This window comes from Gorilla gorilla, chromosome 12, assembly GCF_029281585.2.
Source record: "Gorilla gorilla gorilla isolate KB3781 chromosome 12, NHGRI_mGorGor1-v2.1_pri, whole genome shotgun sequence".
Classification (NCBI taxonomy): Eukaryota; Metazoa; Chordata; class Mammalia; order Primates; family Hominidae; genus Gorilla; species Gorilla gorilla.
In genome coordinates this window covers 83,906,166-83,931,795 of record NC_073236.2, presented here as the reverse complement: position 1 = coordinate 83,931,795, position 25,630 = coordinate 83,906,166, and the positions used below count along the sequence as shown (strand labels likewise).

Below are 25,630 nucleotides of genomic sequence, written 5' to 3'. Positions count from 1 at the left end.
AACATAAGGTCCCTTTCAGGACCTTGGAAGGGGCTGGTGCAAGGGAGGAGCCTTGAAGCTTTAGCTTCATTAGCTTCCCTGAAGATTCACTTTTGAAGGGCTACTCATTCTATTTAGTACTCTGCAATTGGACTTGTGATGAGCTCTAGAATCAGATAGGCTCATGGTATTAACTATACAGTACCACTTTGCATAGTATTATATGTGTCCTTGAATCTAATTCAGTGTCATTGGCTGAACCATGTCCATTAGCCTTGGACATGGTTAGTGCCTGAGCAGAAGAAGAGAATGAGAGAGGAAAAGGAAGAAAAGATGGGAGAATGAACAGAAAAAGGTCAAGGGAGAGATTTATGTGATATGAAGCCATCAAGCCAGTAAGTAACAGAAGCTCCATTTGTCAGAATCATCAAGCATTGCACTGGCGTCAGTCAGCAAATGTTGATGTCTGCCGCAGATCTCCTTAGCCATATGAGTTACTGCATGGTGCAGTAGGAGTTTCTAGTTTGCCAACAGCATCCTCTATCAAACCCCTATCTTTCTTACCCTCTGCCTGAGGGCTTTCTCCAGTATGAGGAAGCACACCCTCCTGCAGGCAGTGTGTATGGGCAACACTTACCACAGGGACGGGAGTTGGTAGATAAATGCTGCAGCCCATGTGGCCTCTAGTGGAATGTTTCTCAGGTGAGTTCCATATGATTTATCAGAGGAATTGAGCTACAGTTGCTCACAGAGGTGATCCACTCATTTACTCACATTCATTGGCATCTCTTTCTTCCCTGGCTCACTTTCCCCACTCACTCAAGTTTGCTTCCCAAGAGAACCTCTCAACCTACCAGAACTCAGTTTTTATATCCGAATCTGCATGTGGGGCAACACAAACCAAGACACCTTGTTTAAGCCATATGCAAGTAATTTACCACTTAAAGAAACATAATGTAAATATTAAAATACAAAAACATAAAATGGGGTTTTTAAAGGAAATAAACAATTTGGAGATACTCAACAAAATCATTTGTCTGTGTTATATGCATCTGTTTAAATATCATGCTGAGATTTTGCAGAAAATACTTTAGTTTCTATGGGAAGATAAAAAAGAACTGAATTATTGCATTCAGGTCTTTAAAATTCTCTTGCATTTATATTCCAACTCTGGCTTATTAAAGGGGTCTGTGCTCCGTTAACATACACATGCGCTTACTATATAAACAGCTTAACTAGACATCTGCATTGACTGCATATAAGAGGCAGTTAACTTTTTGCCTTGTTTCTGTTCAACGATCTTGATATTTTAGTCTGCTGGCCAGATGAAACAAGATTGGTTTTTGGGTACCAGATGTGTCACAATTTGGGTTTGAATTTTGCAGGTGCTCCCCCCAGCTGGGAAGATGGAAGTTTGCCATCTTTTAGAGATGATGATTTGGGATAGAAATATAACTGTGTTAAAAATAATTCAACATATTAATAGAGGGCCTTGTCCCTTGTGGGCTTCTTATGCATAACATATGAGCAGACCAGCAGCTGTTCTATATTTTAAAAGGAGCGTTAGAAAGTTAGAAGCATACATAACTATTCAAAACACAAGCAACTGCTTGAAGTCGTGGAAACAAGATTCAACAATAAACTTTTATTTGTGAAGCTTCCCCCAAAATAATAATCCCACTGGGCTGTGTTCAGGTGGCCTTAGGGTACTGAACAATCTTTCCATTTCCATCATTTGAATTCACTAAAGCATCTCCCTTGTAAATGAAGGGTGGTACAAATTAGTACATGTACTAGATATGGGGATTGGTTTCTAGCTGATTTCTACTCTTCAATACTTATATTTTTAAATTATAATTTAAAAAATACCTATGTATTTTTGCCATTTTCACATGTGAAAGAACCTAAAGCCCCATTGAGGACTGAGTTCTTAATAGTGTGATATCTTGTCTTACTCTAGGCCTCTAAAACAGAAGCTGTTAGGTGATGATGTTCCTTGTACATATTTGCACCTTCGAAAATCACCTAATGAATGTTAACCAGTGTCAAGGAACGGCAATGTTCTTTATCCTTGGCTTTATAATAATCCTTACAGCAGGAAGGACGCTGTATGCTTTTTTGTCCAGCTCCTGGACCGGGGGAGTGTTAGACTCATTCTATCTTCACCACTGTGTTAGGCCGCCCTTGCATTGCTATAAATAAATACCTGAACTGGGTAACTTATAAAGAAAAGAGGATTAATTGGTTCATGATTCTGCAGGCTATACGGGTAATGTGATACCACCGTCTGCTTCTGGTGAAGACCTCCGGAAGCTTACAGTCATGGTGGAAAGCGAAGCAGGAAAGTAGGTATATCACATGGCCAGAACAGGAGCAAGGGAAAGGAGGAGGAGCCAGACTCCTTTAAATAACCAGCTCTCATGTGAATGTGTTACTGCAGGGAGGGCACCAAGCCAGTCATGAGGGATCCAGCCCATGACCCAAATTTCCACGAGGCCCCACCTCCAACATTGGAGGTCACATTGCAACATGAGATTTGGAGGGGAGAAACATCCAAAACGTATCAATCACTATTGCTCTCAAAGCTCCCCATTATTAGTAGAGATCCATCTGGATCTCTACTAATAGCCTCTTTTCTTCTGGAAACTGCTGTCCTCTCAAGTATAGTGAGGTCTACATGACTGGTGTTTGCATTTCAGTTTCCAGAATTCAGGAGTATTTTGGGTAACACAATTACTTCTGCCTGTCTGGAGTTAAAGAGAACAATAAACTACAGTTCAAGAAGGTTGTAAGACTCAGGTTGGTGGTATCTATGTTATTTCAATCCGATTGCATGTGAAAGCAGCAATGAAAAAGTCATGCAGCCAGAAAGGCTGGCCCATGATGTGGAGTGGACACTGTTCAAGAAGGGGTTTAAAAGGAAAGAGATTGCTTGTTGGTGTTGAAATTTGGAGTATGGCCAATGAAAAGAGCCCTAATCTAAGTCATAAGAACTGCATTCTAGGCATAGCACTCTTGCTCAACAAACTGCGATGTTGTGCAAGTCTTAAAAATAAGAGATTTTTTTACAGGATGGTATCTAAGTTCTAGAATCCTATTATTATTAAAAATAAGGGTATGAAATAGGAGATATTTTATATTTGGAGGAGATGGAGATTGCCAGTTGTTAAAGAAACTACTTAAGAGGGAAATTTGGCAGCTGAAGTTAAATTATTCTCTTTTAGAGAGCTTAACAACCAAGAGGTCTTTCCTAACCACTGTAAAAAAATAACTGTGTCCAGTCAGAGAGCATGGAAGTCTCAGAGCCCAGGCCACAGGTATTACAACAGTGAAGTGTTGGAAACATCTACGTCAGTCCTCATTACTGAGGTTCACTGAGTAAAAACATAGGCATTTCCCTGAAAGCATGTTTGGAAGTGTGGGAACTCATGACTGGCCATTTTTTCCACTGGTGAAATAAGGTAAAATGACTTCCAGTTTAACATGAGTAATCAGATTGCAATTAGTTTCAGTGGAAAGGAACAAAAACATGCATAAGAGTGAATACTAAAAGTAATTGTTGTTTGAATTGCAATTTAAAAAACATAGTTAAATTGGATTATTTCTTATGTGCTCAGCGTTAATAATGAGACCATAAAGTGAAGATATGTTTTTTTTGGTGGGCACTATTCATTTTTTTCTTCCACCAATGATAATGCTTTCTAATAGTCGCTGTGTACAAAGAAGACTCAGATGCTTTCAAAGATTTGGCAAATAGAGCTAACTCTTCTTTCAATGGCGCATTCCTGGGAGATATATAGATACAGATATAGATAATTTTTTTTCCTGAGACAGGGTCTTGCTCTGTTGCCCAGGCTGGAGTGCAGTGGTGTACTCACAGCTCACTGCAACCTCTACCTCCTGGGTTCAAGTAATCCACCCACCTCAGCCTCCCAAGTAGCTAGGACTACAGGAACATGCCACCACACCTCGGTAATATTTGTATGTTTTTGTAGAGACGGGGTTTCGCTATGTTGTCCATGCTGGTCTTGAACTCCTGGCTCAAGTGATCCACCTGCATTGACCTCCCAAAGTGATAGGATTACAGGTGGGAGACACCACACCTGGTTTTCAAAGCTGGAGGAACACCTTGTTTCAATATCCCACTTTTACAGATGAAACCAAGGTACTGAGAAGCTAAGTGACTTCCCCAAGATCTCTTGGCGGGTTATTTTAGAATCAAGACTAAATAGACTCTTGGTTGTTCTATATCATCACACTATTAGACATTGGAAGGAATTACTTTAGAATTTTCTCAATAAATGCTGAGAAAATTATGATAATAAATGACTGTGACAATAAATTATTTCCATAATTTTCATCTATGGGAGCAGGCTTAAATCAGTGATTTTCATGGAGGGAAGGAAAGAATCGTGTGTAGTTTGAAAACAGCAGAATTTTGTCTTACTGCTTTGATTTGTTTTTAGACATGATATTTATTTTCAATTTCAAATTAAGAGAGCATGAGATATTTACGTTTATTGAGGATGACTGCACCTATAAAGGAACTCATGTATTAGCTTCTCAAAGTTTTTTCCAGGTTTTTGCTTCCATGAATTAAAACAATTTTTTTAAACTTGCTATTCTTTTTAGTCAAAAGCCAAACTAAAAATGGGTGAATTTAGGCTGTGAAACTAGTGGATGAATAGTCTAGGAAACAGTTTCTTTTTGACACCCAAGATTGAAAAACAATAATCACAGGTATAAACAGCTTATCAGCTGATGTTCATTAACTGATGAATAAACAAAGTGCGATAGATCTATGCAATGGAATGTTATTCAGTTGGAAAAAGAAATGAAGTACTGACACATGCTATAACATGGCTAAACCCTGAAAACATGCTGAGTGAAAGAAGCCAGACACAAAAGGCCACATATTATTGTATGATCTTATTTATATAAAACGTCCGGAATAGGCAAATCCATAGAAAGTAGATTAATGTTGACTCCCAGAGGGGCTTATGGGAAGGGGAAATGGGAGTGACTGTTAACAGGTATGGGGTTTATTTTTGAGTGATGAAATGTTATGGAACTAGATCAGTGGTCCCCAGCCTTTTTGGCACCAGGTTTGGTGGAAGACAATTTTTCCATGGGTGGGGATAGTGGGGGATGAGGGTGGGGAGGGGTGAGGGGATGGTTTGGGGATGAAACTGTTCCACCTCAGACATCAGATTACCAGGCATTAGATTCTCATAAGGAGCACACAACCTAGATCCTTTGCATGCACAATAGTGTTCATGCTTCTATGAGAATCTAATGCTGGGATGATCTGCCAGAAGGCAGAGCTCAGGTGGTAATGCTCGCCCACCACTCACCTCCTGCTGTGTGGCCCGGTTCCTAACAGGCCATGGACAGGTACCAGTCTGCAGCCCAGTTGTTGGGGGAGTGGTTGGGGGCCCCTGAACTAGATAGTGACGATATTTGCTCAACACTCTGAGTGTACTCCATGCCACTGTACACTTTAAAATGTCTAAAATGGTAAATTTTATCACAACAGAACAAAGAAATTGCCTCAGTGAAACTTCAGTATCAACCCTCTTCCTTGTGTCTGTAATTTGTGGGTAGGACTAGGCTTTGGGATAAAAGGGCAAACATCTTGTCCGCAGTTAATGGCTTCCGTAGGCCCAGAATATATATATATATCTTTGGAGGTAGAAATTGAGGGCCAGGGCTTAGCATAAACATTTCAGAGATTCCTGTTTCTTCTACAGTTCCCTGGGGAGCCATAGACAAGACCGGTTTTCTTGTTTAAGAGAGAAAAATGTGTTGGAAGAAGGTCTTAGGCTTTTTTTCTTTAACTGTTGCTATTCCCAGCTCTCACTTGAGAGCTGTTTTTGTATGTAGGAAAATCACTAGATTGATTAAAAATAGAAACGTTTAGATCAAGCTGTAATTTATCTTGACTGTAAGCAATCATGTAGACAGGGTAAGAGGAATGAACTCAACAGTCTTGCTGTGTTGTGGCTGGTTGTTGACTCTGCTTCCGTGCTGTCCCTTGGTCAGATCTGTTCTCTCTCCACTGTTTCTGTGCCCCTTTAACCTTTAAGAGCCCATCCCCTACTCTCACAGAAGGAGTCTGTGTTTTGTTCCTTGGGCTTTTGCTGAACTTTCTTTTTGGCAATTTCTGCAGAGGAGTCAACTCTTTGAGAGGTATTTGTTTTAGCAGCAAGATTACCTGGTGACAGAGGTTATGCATATATGCTGTGAAACTAGATTTAAGAAAAAGTTGGCTGTTTTGTGGCATGATTTTAACTGTATTTTTGCTTCCTCATCTCCCAGTTTATTTATTAAAAAAAAAACCTAATGGTAGTTCTTGCGCTGGCACCTATAACTGATGTTTATCCCAGATATAAAAATTATATTGGGGGCTACTGACTACACTGAAAAACCTCCAAAGATAGAGTGATCTTCTAACAGAATATTTATTTTTATTTAAAAATATGATACATCAAAGTGAAGCAGTGACATTTTAAACAAGGAGATGTATAAAATATTCCATAGAATTGGGTAGGAGGGTAATTTGCTTAAGTTCACTGTCACTCTGGATGCCAGGGATAAAAACCATCATCATTTTCTTCCTCTGTGAGCATCAAGTACGAAGATGAGAAATTTTAGTTATAAATTAGTGAAGTGTTAGGATTTAAATTTTACTTAGAAATTAAAACTTCTCCAGTGAAATACCTTTTATCCATTTTGTTCTGCATCTGTGGAAGTCCTGAATTCAGGGATGTTATTATATTTTCTGAGTTTGCTTCTTCAGGTCAGTTCCAATGTGGTTTAGAAGGAATTTATTTTCTCATATCCTCCCCATAGATTTCTCAATAGTATAATTTTCTAGGGGATATCTGGTTCATTTTGGGAATTCTGGAAAATTTTGCTTACTGTTTTTTACAAAATATTCACAATGTAAAATTTCTGACAAAATTAAAAATACCCTACAGAAACCAGCATATTGTACAGCAATGATTTATTACTATATAATAAACAACCACCTTTAGGCTGGATATGAAAATAAAAACCAACACAAATATGGCAGATCCCCATTTTCTAAAGAAATATATCTTTATTGACCTTTTCCATTTTCTTACAAAGCAGTTAAAAACTCATTCTTACCCTTGCATGCTATTCAATGGTTATGATGGCTGCCTCCTTATGAGACTGTTAGTGGAGCTCTAGTAAGTTTCCTTAAGCACCAGAGAAGATCATCATTGCTTGGTCCCACTTTTATAGGAAAGAATCCAAGTTTCACCAGATAGTGTATACTTAGCTCTCTTGAAGAAGACCAGTTTAGTGGATTAATGTCTAATTTACATATAGTAATAAAGACAAACTTTGAATCTTTACATATTAAATGCCCACTTTATACCATGGTGTAATTGCTTGAATTATGGGTGAGTGTACAGTATAGAGATGTAGATGCACTAGATATATCTATAAATAAAATAGTGCTTTAAGGTAACAATATTCTTTGGCTGACTTAAATGCCTGTGGTTGACTCTTAGAAAAGACTAAAATGAAAATGGCCCCACTATTATTGTCAATCTTAACACAGAGCTTGTGCGGAAGGTCCCTATACTGCTGACTGTCAGCATCTCCAGGTCCACGATATGTTCTCTTGGTCCTGACAATGACTTCACGAGCACAAGCATTGCACTTACAGGACTTGTTTGCTAAAATAAAAGAAAATAGAGAAAGGAAGATAATAATTTTCTTGGATTGGAGTTTCTATGCTTTGTTAGTATGCCTCCTATAAGAATTAGGGGGAGAATTTTGAAGGTGGTATAAAAGAGCCACTACTTGGTCCCTTCTTGGTTTCAACTCTTCTTGGCTCTTATCCCTTGTCTAATACAGTCATTAGCTCCAAGTTTCAAGGACTTGCTTTTTTTTTTTTTTTAAATAGTTCTTTGTTTTTGATTCCTCCCTCTCTGTTAACATTTTTCTTCACTTTTATTGAGTAGTTGTGGACTTTACAGAGACTAGAGCTTAAGTGAGAATCTGATAATTTCTAAACTTGTAAACAAAGTTGTCACTTTTCATTTTCTCAACATTGTGCATCTGTTTACATTCTAGTAAGTAAAGAGAAATGGAAACAGTTTTTCAACAGAATATGGTAAATGCTAAGATATATGAGGTTATGCAGGGTACATATGAAGATACATAAAGGTGTATGTATAAAGGGAAGAAAAGGAAGAGCCCTGAAGCACTGAGGGAAAGCTTTTGAATGCCTGATGAAAGTCACCAGGCATAAATGAAAGTTTTGTAAAGTAATATGTTCAGAAGAACTGGGTGCAGTTTCATTTTGATGAATAATGTGATGGGCTCTTGTGAGTGGAGGGAGATGAGGTTGGAGAGGCAGGTAAGTGGATGTGTGAGTTTGAATGCCAAGGGATAGAGTCACGGATTAGGATTTAGCAGTCACCTCAATGGGTGGACATTAAACCAAGGGAGAGAATGCTTTGGTTAGGGCTACTTGTTATATACTCATGAGCAGCTTGCAACCCTCTGCTGCAGCAGTCAGCATCTTTTTGATCACTTGTTCAATGTCTTGACTACAAGCTCCACGGGGGCAGGAACTGGCTTGGCTTTATTCATTGTTGTGTCTCCAGGATCTTCCACGGTGCATACCTCTTGTAAACAATAGTTGTAGGTAATAATAACACCTTGAAGGTGTTGATTCAATTAATTTATTCATTTAAATTTTATTTTAGCATCTGCTATGTGCCAGGTACCATTCTATGTGCTGAGGATAGAATAGTGAACCGACAGGTGTAGTCTCTGCTCTCATTATGCTCATATTCTAGTGGATGACACAGTTCAGTGAATACTAGACTAGGTAGTGATAGGGCTATGAAGAATAATAGTAAGGCTCAGTAAGGGAGCAGAGACACTGGGGCAGTGTGGGGGATGCTGGATATTCAACCTTCAATTTCATGTACTTTCTTTACAATACGTTCTCTTTTCCAGGGAAGATGGTTTTCTCAGTATTTTCTCAAAAGGAATATAAATAAAATTTTATATTCCACATATCCTTTCAAGAATCAGGCTGACTCATGACTATCAAGAAACCTTCTTTGACAGCCCACATTGATTTTTTGATGTATCTGGACCATGGAATTAAGCACAAAATTGCCCCCCTTCTATTTTCATAGATGTTAACTTTTTCTACACAATAATATTTAAAGCTCCTTGAAATCAGAAAATGTGCATTACATGTCCTTTTAATTCCTCATGACACCTAGCATAGAGCTGAGCATGTAGTAGGTGCTTAATTAACCTAATTAATTAACCTAACTAAACTGCTGTTGATTTTCATGCGTTTCAATGCCCTCTGCACAAGTAGAATTTTAGTGGAGAAACTCTGTAGGATTTGATCCAAGTACTTTTTGAATTATGTGATAAGAAATAGTCTTGAAATGTCTATTTTTATTATTTTAAATAATTTTCTTTCAAATAATTTAACATTAACTCTGGAACTATCAAAATTGGCAATGTTTTCTATCAGTCATGAGAATAAGGATTTCACTGGAGAAAAACACTGTATTTTGATTTGAAAATATGAAGTTGGTAAATGCACTGATATGAATAATAAATAACTGTAAAAGTGCCATGTTTAATTGCAAAGAAAAAACATGTTGGAACTTTGTTTCACTCTTTGATTATTCTGCTGGAAAATTTTATTTTCTTACATTATGGCTAAAAGTTCAAAATAGAAAATTATTTTTAAAGATTTTGTTATTAAAAATAATGTTATTTGTTTAGGCTAGAATTAGTTAATTAATAGCATCTGAATTGTGTAAAATTCATTCAGTGGAAATTTCTTACAAATATCAAGAATATGTCAAATTTAAAATATCAAATGTTAAAGAACTATATTCTTTTTTATTTGAAAAAATAATTGTAATAGATTGCATTTTGCATTGGGTCTTTCTTTTCAGAAGTTGGTCATGAGAAATTAATCATTTTCTAATATACTGGCAAAGAGATAGTATCATATAACTCTGGAGCTATATGGGAAATTAATATATCAAAAAACAGGATAAATGGGTAAACATTAAAAATCTGTAAACTGTACCACAAGGATGAATTTCCCAATTTAATTCATATTCTCAAAATGAAATATTGGCTTTAAAATTTGATTAAAAATAAAGAGTGCCCAAAGGAGTTTTGAGAAAATTGTAACTGGATGAATAACATCATTAGCATGAAACAGTTACCGTAACTCTGCAAACTGCTTGGTAGGGAGCCATCATTTTCACATGAAGTGGTGAGCCGTATTTAAAACATGTCCAAATTTTAACCTAAAATGAACTTGCTGAGATTTTGTAGGGAGACTGGAAGGCTGAGGCTTTGGGGTCAGGGAGACCAGCTCAGAAGCCACTGAAGGGATCATGGAAGTGACGGGAGCCAGTTTATAGGAAGAGAGATAGGGATGTGAGGAAGCAAAGATAACCCAGGAGACAGTGTGAAGAGGGAAATGGCAGAATTCAGAAAGTAGATTTCACACAGGCAATGAAAGATAGGGAGATGACTCCATACTGCCAGCCCAGAAGTTGGCAAGAATGGTACAACTACTGACTTATACTGTGCGGGGAGGTGGGGTCACTTCTCACATACTTACAGGTTTTAGTTTCGGTGTGAATGCAAACTGTCTTGTGAATGTAACAATGATGAATTCATGATGTCTGAAAAACTCTTTAGGAGCTCCAGGAATTATTTTGGGTTTGAATAATATGTATGTCTATGTATAATTAATTAACCATCAATGATTAGTGATACCTACTTGGGGGATATGTTGGGGGGGGCAGAGGCGGGGGGATGGGAGGCTTGTATTTTCGTGGTCACACACAACTCTATCAGAGTCTGCCAAACTTAATATTTGAGTGATTTCAGGGATGCTACTTAATCTTTCTGCATCTCACTTTTCTCCTCTGTAAAAAATGGAGATGAATATTAATATCTATCTGGCAGTGTTACCAAGAGGAATAAATGAAATAATGTAGCTGGAAGGCCTTACACAATGCCTACACATAAGACGCTTTAAATGTTTGCTTTCCTTCCACATGTGGATACCACACAACAACAACAACAACAACAACAACAACAAACTCCCATCTTTCTCAATAGTTGAGGCTGCCTTCGGGATACTTACTCGTAGGTAGAACTCTCCATTTTCATTTCCAGATTTAATCCGAAAAGTATTGATGGTGTTGGCATAAATAGTTGTGGCCTGTATCTGGAAGATGTCTGATGGCACAGACCTGTCAGATCGGATGCTCATGTATTTGTAGACTATTGACTGGGGCAGTTCTCGGCACATGGCATTTGAGACTGGGCAAACACATCGGCTGCAGAGACAAACAAAAGTATTCAGCAGTTTGGCTTGGTAAGACCAGAAAATCCTCACTTTCAAAAGTTCTGATTTTTCTTACTTCTCTGGTGTTAGAATGTAGGGATCTTGACAAGGATTTCGTGGATAACAACGGAAGCCGCCATGATAATTCCAACACATTTCATCCTCCCGGCATTCATTTGTGGTCTCACACTCATTTATATCTGTAGAGATGTAGGGTCAAAGAGTTTACTAACTAAACTAATGAACTGATCTAATTAAATCATATAACTGGCAGATTCTGTTTGCAAGGAAGGAGGTGTGAGAGCATCTGGACTGTGTTCAACCTGCTTTTAGACACAAGACTGGGTGTTCCTTGTATTGAATTCAGGACAGACAGAGCTGAAACATTCTAGGCAGATTAATATGTGTCATTTCATGATATTTTATCAAGCACCTATTGTTCATCTGTTGAATTCAAACCCCAATGTTAACCACTGACTCTGCCTATATAAAAGTTAAACACCAGTTCTTGTCCTCAGGGACATTATAATTAAGGGAATGTGTATATGGTTACTTAGAAAGTAAAATGGAATTAAGTAAGAGATAGATAAGTATACTGGGGCATGTGGAGCAGAGTTGGGTAATTTTGCCAGGGGGATTAGGGAAGGCTGAAGGAAGGAAGAGGCATCTCAACGTGGCCTTGAAGGGTGGTGGTTAGATGGAGTTTTCATGGCTGGGGCAGGGAAGGCTTTCCAAGCTGAGAAATCAGGAAGCATAAACTATGGAGGGCAGCTTATCATCTCTTTCAGGAACTTGGGAGAAAGGAAAAGGCTAGAAATGTGGTTTCAGTAAGCTGAAGCATGCTGGGAGTGGATTATACTGTCCAGAGGAAGCACAGCACAAGAAGTGAAACTATGAAGTGTTCCACCTCATAGAGCATAGCAATTTTAGGACTGTAAGGAGAAAGAGGAAGTTAAGGAAGAGGCTGTCAGTGCAGGGAGACAACCCAGGAAAAGGCAATGCCAAAGAAGTCAGAGGGAGAGAGAATCCTGGGAAGAAGGGTTGTGTTTACCTCAGGCTGGACAAAGATTGACTTTAAATTTGGGAATCAGAAGCCTCCAGATGACATCTAAGAGAACAGTTTTACTAGAGAGCCATTACATTTATAACAACAACAACAATAAAAATAAAATTAATATCTACATCTCTATGTCTGTCTCCCTTTACATTTGAATAGTGATTTATATTTTATTCAATGTAAACTTTTTCTGAATCATTCCTTCTCCACAATGAGATATTTTTATTCATGAATTTACTCATTCCATAAGTAATTTACTGAATCCTTGCTGTAAGCCAAGCATGGGCTAGGTGCTGGGATATGATCTCTTTTGAATTCTCATACCTGGTGTTCTTTTTTAAGGGCCTTTATTGCTTTCTGCTTTGCATTATTGCAATCTGCATGTCTAGCTTAACCCTTCTATTAGCTTGTAAACTCCTTGAGGGCAAGGGTTATTGTACCCATCTTTTAATCCTTTCATCACCTAGCATTAATGCAATAGAGCATCTGGCTTTTAAGAAATATTAAATTGAACTAAGTTGCTCTTCACACAAACTGTGTGGAGGTAGGTGAGAAAGATATTTCCACTTGATATGGATGAAAAACAAATAAGGGTTTAGTGGCTCATTCAAGTTCATATACTCTAAATAATTCATGCCTTGACTTTGGAGGAAAAAAAAGTATTTTAGCTTCCAAACTGGCTAAAGTTATCTGGAACTCAAGAACAGACTGGGAAAGCTAGGTAGTCTCCAAGAGACAGTTACAAAAAGTGTCTTCTTGGGCTGGCTATGGCTGAAGAAAGAAAACTTAGATTCTTCAAATGAAATCACAATTGACTTATCCTTTCAGTATTTTCCACTTTTTTGAAAAATAAAGATGCTGTTTAGGTACAGGGAAAACTAATACTTATTTGTTATATGGAGTCCAACAGAAGCAAAAGACAACCTTATAATTTCATTTATTACTTCCAGTAATGTAGAGCCTAGCATAATCATCACCTTAATCATTCTGGAAGATTTTTCAGAAATTAATACTCTCAAAATATTTGATGAGTGTGTGTCTATGTGTATGTGTATTCTTTGTCTCTCTGTCTCTCTCTCCACACACACACACACACACACACACACAGTTTTCATTTGTATAGGCCTGTGAAATGAGAACAGTTATTTCATCCACAAAATAAGTCTTTTAGAGAAAGTTAAGAATCCAAAACTTTCAATTTCATTTTATTCTTGTGGACAAGGCTCAGAAGGAATGATTTCCGTAGGAGAAAGCAATTGCTTTATACTTTAGAAGAATGCTAAGTCTTTTTCACAAAAAATGTTTTGGCTTAACCAAACATTCTGAAGCTGCATATCTTCAACATATAACATTTATGAATCCCCCACTTGCAATTTTGGTGCATTTTCCACCTTTAATTACAATATATATAAATGTTTCCAGATAGATAGGCTAGGCAGGTCGGATCCCACCGTGCATTAATCTGCTTCTGTCTTTTGCTGAGCATCAAATCAATTTTTGATCAGAAACACATAGATATTTGTTTGAAGGACTCCAGAGAAATTTGTTAAGACATTCCACTAGCTAACATTTTCTTGCATGTAATATGCATGTTGAAAGTCTCAATTAGGGTTCAGTAAGTAAAATCATTGGAATGCAATGTTTTCCCATAATTAACATTTATAAAGTCTCTAGTAACCTGGAAAGGGTTATAAAGATGTTCATTGTGCAATGAACTACATTCTGATTATGCTCATACTCAGTGGTTGAAGTCTAGTCGAAAAATTGTGTGCCTATTATAAAATCCCAGGTAATGGATTTCCTCTAAGTTAATATTTTCCTGTAAAATCATGATATAGACTGAGAATCCCCAGTGTCTCCTTTCCTTGATCTTTCTTTTCTTAACAGGATCTTTATTGTCCTTGTGTGCCTTCACTCCAACTCTGATTAAAAAGGACTCTCTACAGAAGATTTACTACTGGTCACTTACATTGGTAAGTAAATTTCATAAAAACACCTTGACCTGTACAAGCTTTATAGTTTACAAATTATTTTTATGTATGTTATTCCACTAAATTCCCACAACTCCCTTTTCCAAATGAGGAAGCTGAGGCTCAGAGTAGTTTGATAATTTGTTCAAGATTGTGCAGACCGAATACAGTGGAGCTGGGATTCAAACAGGTTTTCTGTCAAGTTTGGTCATTTTTTCATTCTTTTGTTGCTTTGTGTAAATTTAAGTGTTTGTACTAGCTTTTCCAGGATTTTCTACGTTTTTGGTTTTATCTGACAGTCCTTTCCCTGTTAAGAAAATTTTCAACTACATGCAACATTGGAGGTAGGGTCCTTTTTTTTTTAGATCTTCTTGAGAAGCTCTGAAATCATACCATTGTGGGGAGCTGCCTCGTCCACTTATGTATAGGTGTGAAGATCATCTGAATGTTTATTTTGAAACTGGACCCAAGGTCGTTAGCTATTTTGGGGCTAGTAGTTTTCTCTAAAATATTCAAGTATATTTTACAACATATTAGGCTGACTTTTCTCAGCACCTACATTCTTACGCAATTTATAATCCTTGTGTTTTAGAGAGCTAAGACTGGATGGAGGTATGTTTAACTCACATATTGAGCTTATGCTCTAAACTCAAACTCACAGGTGAAACATTTTAATAACTGAATCTTTTCCAGTGGATGATTTGAAGATGTATCTCAAAGAGATTATGTAGGTTACATAGAATACATATCAATATTTTATTAAAATTATTTATTTTTTAAGGACGAAAAATGTCGGCATTAGCATAGAATCACCTCTTTATGAGATGTATATATTTTATGATGAATGGGAAAAAAGAGCTTAAATTGTATATTGAAAGTGGGAAAAATGAAAGTCTATAGGAGAATCCTATAACTTCCTCTTGTCTCTTCCTGGTTAAAACTAAATACCTAACATATGAAAAAAAAAAATAAACTTACCTTGACATGTTCTACTTCTCACCACTTGGTATCCCTGGGGGCACATACATGAGAATTTCCCAGGTTCATTGACACATTGATATTGACACAGGTAGCTTGAGGTTCTGCATTCATCAATGTCTGTTGAATTAGACAAGAGAAAGGACACAGAGTTGAAAAGTTTGTGCACCACTACTTTGGAGATATATATATATATATATATATATATATATATATATATAAATTATATATAAGATTTAAAATATCTATATTAAAATAATTATATATAATTAAAATTATATTTTAAGGAGGAAAAATTATATCTATCTATCTATATATAAAGAGATCTGGCTTCTAGTCCTATTCCTGCTACTGTGTGACTTGGGCACATTTCTTAAGTTGCCTGGGTTTCACACACACACACATATATATATATATATATATATATACACATACACACACACACACACACACACACACACACACACACACACATATATATATAATTTTTTTTTTGTTCTGCTTAACAGTCCGGAGGAAGTAATACACTTTTGAGGTGAGCTAAAGAGAGTAAAAATATTGCAAATTCTGAAATAGAAATACAAAACTTTATAAGCAGCTAAAAGGCAAATTCTAACAATATCAGCTTATTTCCCTCTATGACTTCATAGCACAAAAAGTTTTTCTTATCATGACTTTTACTGAATCATTGCTGACAATTTGGCTAATCCTGGACCTAACTACACTACTGAATGAATTGGCTTGTGGTTGACGGCCTTCATTTTGGACTCTGCAGACCCATCCAGGATGCAGAGTTCATGTTTGTCTTCTCAGAAATTGGGTGACTTTGAAGCCAAGTTCATTTGAGCTTTGAATGCCAAGTCCCCTAACCTGTGCAAGCTTCCAGAATGACAGCTTGGCAGGATCTGGCTTTCAGGGGAAGAATGCTTTGCATTTCTGAATAGTGATGTCCCTACAGTTTACTCAGAAGGGCAGAGGCAGCTGTCCTGAGGTAGCCTCTTTCAGTTTTGAGTGTAATGGCATGATGTAAGGCCTCTCTCGGTGGGGTTTGAGCTTTGTGTAAAGCTGAGTGAACCGTGAGGAGGTCAGGGACATCAAGTGTCTGTGGCATCCCCCTCAGGATGTCTAATGCCTTTTGAATTATATAACGAAATGTGCACATGCAATGGACCCTGAAGGTCATGAATCTAGTTAAATGGCCCTCCTCTTATTCATGTGGAAAGTGAAACCCAGGCAACTCAAGAAATGTGCCCAAGTCACACAGTAGCAGGAATAGAACCAGAAACCAGATCTCCTGATTTTTATTTTAATGTTTTGACATGCACTTGGCTATTCTGAAACTTAAATGTGCACACCAGTCACCTGCAGTTTTTGTTGAATGTAGATTCAGACTCAGGAGGTCTGGGTTGCAGCCTGAGATTCTGCATTTCTCATAAGCTCCCAGGAGGTGCTGACATACCTGGTCACTGGATAACACACTGAGACGCAACATGCTAGAGCACCCTTTCTAATTATTAGAGCCAGCCTGCACCTAATATTTCAGTTATTTTTATTTCTTTTCCTTTTTCTTGGTAACACACTAAAAAGGCAATGTAACAACTGAACTACATTAACTGGATTTTAGAACAGAATTCCCATGGGTAAGCATTTGTTTTCATAAACGGGTACATAATCAGATAAAACAACAGCAGTCACAGGAATTGGACTTTATTCCATACTATCTGGGAAGAGTTTTACCTTCACAGTTGAGCCTGTCACTGCTTAGCTCATATCCTTGATTGCACTGACAGATGAATGAACCAAGAATGTTGTAGCACTGCTGAGCACATTGATTGCTGGCATCACATTCATTTATATCTGAAAAAAAATTATATATATATATATGTATATGTATATATATACACACACATATATATATAGACTTTAAACATATCCTTGCTCTTTTGTACCTACGTCATCTGCTGACAAGTGAGTAATTCCCTAGCTGAATTATTTGCCCTGCAGAAGCTCACTGGAGAACATCCATTTAGGTTTCATATTTGTTGGAACAACTTCAAACGTCTGTCATATACTTCTTTTGGAAATACCAAAATATTTTTTCTAGGAATGACAGTTAGTTTGATGTTTGATGAATCTTTCCAAAGGAATTTAATGCTTCTAATAAATATACATTCCAGTATCGATTTTCTTTTGTTGTTCAGATACAAAATGCCAATTCTATAAATAATTGATATAAGACACTTATACTGATATGGTCTCTCAGCATGCTGTACTGAAGATTTATCTGTGCTATTTATTACTTTTTAAACGGGTTCTGTTAAATTCCATTACAATTATAACATAAGCCTTTGAGACCCATACGGAGTTTTGCAATGCTCTAAAGCACTGAAAATATTGTGAAAAGGCATTTTTCCTACACTAGATTTTTTCCATGTCATGCCAATCTTTTAATTGTGTGCCGTGACATTGCATTCTGAAAGGGGAGAAGAGGCATGTAAAAATCAGATGCACTTTCAGTGGAAAGTTTATATACTTGAACTTGTAGTAACCCCTTTGGCACTTTCAGCATTATATCACACACTGCTGATTGACTGGTGTATGTATATCAATTGATTTGTAGTTTTAAATTTGTTGATCTATCCACAGAGGAGAACTAAAACCAAAGTTAAAAAGTTTTCTGTTCACATCTTGATGTGTTTTAAGACACAGATTGGTTATTATCTTTTAAGCTTTATGATTGCTGAAGGGAAGTCGATGGAAACTATTTACTCAAGAACATAGAAAACTGGAAATACTGCAACATGGCATGGAGTTTCCTTTTGTGAAGACAGAAATCAGCAAGTTCTCAAAAGGCTTACCTACACAGGTATAGTTGTTTGCTGCCAACTGAAACCCAGGACTGCACTGGCAATAAAATGAGCCTGGTGTATTCACGCATCTTTGGTGGCAATATGGAGGGATGGTACATTCATCTATGTCTAGGTTATCAGGCACACACACAAAGAGAACCAAATTATTGAATTAGCATTCTCTGAAAAGCATTATCTAGAAAACCTATGTAGAGAAAATCTCTTTTTAAAAGTAATAATTTCCTATTTTGTTAAAATTAGGGTATATGTATTTTAAATATACTTTGTATTCTGAGTTAAGAAGTTAAGAACAAAGACTCAATGTTCATGCCATTCAGTGGTAAATAAACTTGGTGGGTGGACTGAGATTTAAAGAAAACAAAATAATTGAGACTGTTGCATATATATATAAGATGTCAGTTTGGGGAGCTAAAAGCTTATATATAATTACAGAAGTAAAAAAGAACTACTGAAGTGCATGGTGCAGCACAAAACAAAGAAGAAAGAGTTGTGGGCTGTGCTCAACTGGTGACCTTGGCTAAGTCACTTATGCCTTCAGTATCTTGGTTTTTCTTCTATAAGATGTGAATAGCAAGGCTTGCCATGTGTATCTTAGGATGTTTTTGTGTATCAAATAAAAGAACACTGTGGAAGAATAGGATGCTAAATAAGTTACCTCTTGAGAGTGCTCTTTTGACACTTTGATGAAGTGTTCCAGCCTGTGTCCTTCTCATATAAATATTTTCAACTATAAAATGCTCAACTAAGAACTTGCTAAGTAGGACTAACATCTTAGAAGCATAATAAAATTTCATTAATTCATGATTCTACACTTTGTGACAACTTCAACATGGCATGTGTAATTTAAAACAACCATTATGCATATACAATGTAATGCTATATAGTGACACTGCCTTGTGGTAAAACAAAACAAAACAAAACAAAACAAATCTTTATGCTGGGCTCTTTTGGTACTTTAATAACTAAAATTAAGTAGTGTGCTCAAGTGGCCTCAGGATAACCTGAGTCTGAATCTTTGTTCTGGCAATTACTAGCTTGGTCTTAACCTCTCGAGGTTGCATTTCCTCTTCTGTAAGTAGAATTATTGGGAGGGTTACAAGACATAATGTAGGCAAAGTTACTGGCACAAAGCAAGTAAACATAAATGGGAGCTAATAAGCTGCAAGATATATTTGATTTAACTCGAATACTGAAATAAATAGTAAGAAGATATTCACATGGCTTTTCCCCTTACTTTGGTTCAGGTGTCCATTCAAATGTCACCTCCTCAGGGTGGCCACCTTTCCCACCAATATAAAATAGGTTCTTCTGCCCTATCTATTCCCTTACCTTGCTTTAGACTTCTTTGTAGTCCTTAACAGTACTCGACATTGTGTTATGTGTTTATTTGCTTCTTGTGTGTTCCCTCACCATAGTGCATGGCATTCTCCCCTTGAGGTGGAGGTAGAGGGTTTTTGTCTGTTCATTGTTAGATCTGGAATAGGGCCTGGCATAGTAGTAGGTGTTCAATAAACATTATCGAATAAATCGAAACTTCACACTAATTAAGAGCAATTTTAGCATAGTGCTTCCTAGTCCTCAGTACTATCATCAGGTGCTAGTATTGATAGCTAATTTGTATGAATGGTATTATACTTTCTAATAGCTCCACGAGGGCTATGAATTTGTAAAATTTGTTTACTACTATCCCAGTGCCTAGAACAATGCTTGTTACACAGTAAGCCCTCAATAACTATTTGGTGAATACGTGATGCATGTCTTCTTAACTAATAAACATTCATTGAACCATTCTTATTTGCTGGTACTGTGTTTGGCACCCCAAGTTTATAATGATAATCAGTATACATGTGTTCTGCCCTGTCTGGTATGAAAGACAGGCATGAAACAAATTATTCCATGGAATGAGAAGATCAACAATAGAAAGGAGTGTATGGGACACAGGGAGCACCATGCTACTTGAAGTGTGGCCTGCTGACTGCTGCTGGTTCATGGGCTATTTGGACCAGTCTGCAATGAATAAATACAGAAACTGAGAGTACATGTTTAGAAATAGCAATTTGACATTACTGCAACATTATTTTTATTGTACTTTACAGAAGTATTGGTCTGCCATAGATTGGAAATTTACAAAAAAGTATCCTTCATCATAATTTGAGAAGTATTGGCACAGGGGAGGAGCAACTAATTATATTTGGGTAAATCATAGCAGGCTTCCCAGAGGAAGTGATCCTAAGCTAGGATTTGACAGTGAAATAAGAATTTGCCAGGAGGGAATGTTTTTGTTGTGTAAAGAGCTTGTATAGAGGCACCAAAGTGTAAGTAACACTGTGTGATGTGTGTGGGGAACTGGTGGAATAAAGCTGGGGTGTAATATTTTGTGGTGGGGGAGAGGTGTTTATGCAACAGAACTGGACAATGATCAGATTGAGCAAGACCTTTCATGCTCTGTCGAGGAATGTAGACTTGATTCTCTCAGTGAGGGAAGCAGGAGGGGAAGACACATCATTAGATCTGAGTTTAGGAATATTTCCTCCTACCACATTAAAAGGGCTGTGACCGCATGTTCCATTATCTTTGATTCACCCCACACTAAGTTGGATTAGTTCTTTTTTCTGTACTTTTTATGCCCTCAAATATTTATTTTCCTGTCTAATACAATGGCCAAACTTTGTTATCTCTGGAGTTTTCTACACACTCTTCTTTTAAATCACAGCTTCATTTATAGCAAACCCTGGGCCTTCCTCAGAGGCTGGGCACTAACCCCAGCATCTAGGCACAGCCCTATGGCAGACAGAACTGGGCTGGGGCCCACATGGAACTCAGTGTTGACATGTGAACATCAACAGCTCACATTCTCAGGCGAAAACCGACGCTGGTTGTCTGTCCCCACATCCTCACCCTCTGTTCCTAAGAGGAAATAAGGCTTTTTCACTGATCTGTGGTAAGAGGGGGTATGTAAATAAATGGACAGTCAGAGTTTCATGCCTAGTGCTGGGCCTCATGATTGAGCCCAGAGTACTGTATTTTACTTCACTATCTGCCAGTTGGCTTCCTCATACTTTGATCTTTAATTCACTCAAAACACACGCATAGAGCCTCCATCACATGGTGGGCACACTTCAGGGACTGGGGAGACCACAGTGACACAAGATGACCTGGTCTTGCTGTCAGGGAGCTCACGCTCTTAGGCCCTCCAGCAGAGGCACATGCTGAACTTGGCTTTGTACTCATGGTACCCTACAAAGGCTTGCAGTATAAAGAGCCTTTAATACCCATCTGTGGACTCAGAATACAATGATAGCAAACAGCTTTACTGCACAGGGACAGGCACTATTCTTAGCATTCCCTACATGAGCTCTGGAGGTAGGGCCTAGTATCATCTCCACAGTACAAGTGAACATAGTGAGACACAGGATTTAAGTAACTTGCTCAAGGTCTCAAAGTGAGCTGGGGTTGGTGCTTGGAATGCAGCTCCACCATTTGCTCTATGTGCTGTGCTATGCTATGCTCTGCAGCAGTGAATGGTGAATGAAGCCCACAGTACCAGTGTGTTAGCGCGATGGCCCCCAAAACAGCAAATTTAAATTTTTTTGTGGTTGTTTTTATTGTCCCATTCATACCCCAAATTTCTGCTCTTGCTTCGTCTAACATTTAACCAACACTTTGTTATCCAGAATAGCTCAACCTTTAAGGTTGTTTCTTGTTATTGTGGAAAATGGATTGGTAGTCTATAAAAGAATAAGGAATTATTGGCTACCACTCTCCAAAGAAACATGAATGCTTTGATTGGAATGCTTGAGGTTGAAACAGTTAAGGTACTCAAGACAGGACCGTGCTCACTGCACTGTGGTACTTACCTACGCACTGGTCCCCTCGCTTCTGATATCCAGGAGGGCACTGACATGCAAAGGATCCCCGTAAATTGATGCACACTTGGTCTGCTCTACAGTTGTGCGTCCCTGCAGTGCACTCGTCTATGTCTGTCAGAGACACGCAACACAGAAAGAATTGTCAGTTGTGAAGATGTTGATATTTCCTCCATTTTGCCACTTCTTAAGCTAAATTTTTACTTTATTCTTAAAAGTTTATAATGTTCTTACATTGGAAATGTTTAAAATTATAAATTATTTCAAGTGTTCAGAAAATAATTTTGCAAATACCAGTGAGTACTGCTCAGATTTAACAAATGCTAACATTTTGTCATGTTGGTCTTGGCTCATTTTGTTTTGTTAAGAAACATTTCAGATACAGCTAAAGCCTCACACCATCCTCATCCCTTGACCTATCAGCTACCACTGTCTCGGTAGGAATGAATCCTTCCCTGAGATGTTTTTGTACTTTCGTTAGACAGGGATGCATCCATTAGAACATATGGTATTGTTTTGTATGTTAAAAATTTTAATAGATTGTATGATACTTGCTTTTCCATCCAATATATTGTATTTGAGATAATTTCCATTGACAAATTTCTAAAAATCTAACCAATAACTGGGTGTAATCAACCTTTAATATTATATGTTCCCTGTAGCTGTTTGTTTTTGCAAACAGCAGGGCAACATGTATGTATAAATCTTTCATTGCAAATTTCAGAATGCAAAGGATTCAATTTGATCATATTCCTCTAGCCTGTGTAGTTTAAAAATCCATATCTACTCAAAGCAGTGTACTTCTTGGAATAATTTACTAAATGTGCCTTAATGAGTATGCAGGTTACAGTTCTAGAAAAGTAAAAAATGCTCAGTGATAGCACAATGAACTAGTTATAAGAAATTTCTTTCAGATCAAAAGGTGGTATAAATTTGTGTGTGTACATTCATATTTACAGTAATTTATAAGTAAAATCTAATTTTGCCTTATCTGTATCACTTTTATATTCATTCGGCTCTCCTATGTCATGAAGTTAAGTAGTACACAAGAAAGGATCATATAATTTCATCATTCTTCAACAACCACTCTAAGCTTCATTAACAATATCATAAAACTTGTGATTCCTAGATGACAATTTTTGTATAAAAACCAAAATACTACCCTGGGTCTACCACAGTGATGATTTAAGACCCCTGAGGCAGATTTCAGGAGTCTTAGATCATCACTGTGGCAGACTCATGGTAGTATGTTGGAAGAAAAAGTAGGGAAAGAATCAATAATAAAAAATTCACCCAATTTCTGTCTTCCCTCTAAGAATCTCTGAGAGTAGACCCTGAGGTTGGTTTGCCTTTCACTTTTCTGTATTTTCAAGGAGGACTGCGCATTTATACTATGTAGTATAATAATATATGAAGTTGAGATTGTAAAAGGGTTGTCCTCAGAAATCAGCTTCACTTAGCTGGGTGTGGAAATGATAAGAGAGATTCTTTCGATAAGAAAGAGGGAGGGGAGATGAAAAATACTTGAGTGATGTATGGCTATTTATTGGATAATAATCTATAAAGCATCCACTTACGTAATTCTTTGAACTTGGTTTTAAAGTTTTGGCTAAGGTTTTTGTTATTTTGTTTTGTTTTGAAATTTATTATAATTACTACTAGTATTATTTTCAAGTCAGTGATTACAAACTGTCCTTTTTAGGTACTATGCGATGGTGCAACAATCCTGCTTTGAAATTATCTGCTGTTTTTTGTGTCTTTTATTATTTTCTCAGATGCACTTGATGAAAACCTTTCTACTGGGGTTTCTTCAGAGCTTTATGACTCGTTAATGCAGAAATGACAGCAGAATATCTATTGTTTTATGTCAAGAACATTTGCCAGCATTTGCAGTGATAACAGTCCTGAGAGATACGGCAATGTTAGATTCAGATGTGGCAAGTTTCCTCTGGCAGAAGATCAAGGCCCTGGGCTGGCTGCTGCATTTTCTAAGGGAGGCCTCAGCAGTGACTGAGGCTTTTCTTTTTGACATCTATCTGCAAACTGCCTCCACCCCGCTGCATTCCTACAACTGATGCCCCATGACTTCCTTCCTACTTTCTTGTTGCTCATTTCTTAGTGTCTGATAAATAGGCTAACATTTCCAGTGGAATTAATGTATCATTAAGTAGATTTTAAACACAAAAACCTGTGCTACTCCTTCTTAAGAATGAGGTCTGTTTACCTTCTGAGTGGGTTATTTAATAAAAATATTAGGTGAGTTAAATTAATAAAAACAAACAACAACAAAAAACAAATACCACTGTGCTCACTGCCACTACTTTCCTTCCCTTTCTCCACCAAAACCCAAACAAAGCTGCAACAAGACTTGCCTCACCTAGGACTGACTGGTGATTACACATTTTACTTACCGGGACTCATAAAATTGTCAAAAAAGTGACCTCTGTGACCAGGAGGCAGCTACTAACTACATTTCCATTTATGGCTTCTCTGGCTGTGGTTTAGAATATTTATCCTCTCCTTTGCTGTTGGTGGTTTATCTAATGCTAAAGGCTATAAACAGACTGGATTTCTTTGACCTATTTTCAATTACATTAATGTCAATTTATTAGTTTATTTAAATAACACAATATTATTTTGAAAATTATACTTTGAGACCCTGGAATTACTTATTTACACATCTATGCAAAGTCATATAAAATTATTATACATTGTTAAATTCTGTTATGTTTGGCTTTTCTACTTCTATGCATTTCCATTTGTCATAAATACCAGAAAGCTCACTATGATACAAAATTTACTAAAATGGACAATGATGTCAGAAACTCAAAGCAGAATACCCATCCCTGTGCAGATGCTCTGGAAAAGCTGGCTCTCCCAGGAGTGTTCATGACAGTCCACTGCCCTCTACTTGCCCCTGACTTCCCATAGTGCAAACACAGCCTTTTGTAGGTATCTCCATGGTGTGTAAGAAAAATCTGTTTCCTACATTTGTATGGCAGAATATCTGCATTAGCAAAAGCAATGCTTTATTTATAAGGGAAACTACTCAGGTCAGCCATGATTTTCCTGATAATCTAGGACAAATTACTATGGGGAGAAATTTTTTGTTGTTTTTGCATGATTATAATTTATCCTTGACAGTTAAGCTCACTTGGTTTTTCAGGCAGTCAGTTAATAAATTTCCTGGGACCTGGACCCAAGCTCTTTGGGTAGGGATGGGGGATCTATGTCTTATTTTCCCCCCTGTATTCCCAGTGCCTAGGATAGTGCATGAAACATGGTGGATTTTCAATAAATATTTGTTCAATAAATGGATAAATGAGTTATTACCATTTGCTGAGAATTGGTACCTAAAGTTTCAGGAAAAGTAGGATCAGTGTTTTACCTAATGGAGCTAAAAATGTATGAAGCAGAGTAACAGGTATATCTGAGAAACACAGCAAAATCAGTAAGATGTTACTAAAAGAAAAATGATGTTGAGCAAGTGAGTCCAGGAGTGCAGAGGCTATGAGGTA

General features: G+C 37.3%; 1 protein-coding gene and 1 long non-coding RNA gene across 5 annotated transcripts in view; one reads left to right on the top strand and one right to left on the bottom strand.

The window, feature by feature from the left end:
- LOC129531606 (uncharacterized) overlaps positions 1–24,679 on the top strand; it is a 59,827-nt gene extending 35,148 nt beyond the window's left edge. Inside the window, exons 3-4 of the long non-coding RNA XR_008676889.2 lie at positions 14,316–14,401; positions 23,888–24,679. This is a non-coding gene — a long non-coding RNA (uncharacterized lncRNA). The remainder of the gene's footprint in view (positions 1–14,315; positions 14,402–23,887) is intronic.
- The window catches only part of EFEMP1 (EGF containing fibulin extracellular matrix protein 1), a 57,600-nt gene continuing 39,031 nt past the window's right edge, over positions 7,062–25,630 (bottom strand). For all 4 annotated transcript variants that reach the window (XM_004029264.5, XM_004029265.5, XM_063696171.1 and 1 more), the window contains 7 exons: positions 22,104–22,226; positions 18,235–18,354; positions 17,114–17,233; positions 15,377–15,496; positions 11,448–11,571; positions 11,168–11,363; positions 7,062–7,688 (listed from right to left, as the gene is read on the bottom strand). In XM_004029264.5, the coding sequence (XP_004029313.1) occupies positions 7,527–7,688; positions 11,168–11,363; positions 11,448–11,571; positions 15,377–15,496; positions 17,114–17,233; positions 18,235–18,354; positions 22,104–22,226 (965 nt within the window). In that variant the 3' untranslated portion in view covers positions 7,062–7,526. The remainder of the gene's footprint in view (positions 7,689–11,167; positions 11,364–11,447; positions 11,572–15,376; positions 15,497–17,113; positions 17,234–18,234; positions 18,355–22,103; positions 22,227–25,630) is intronic.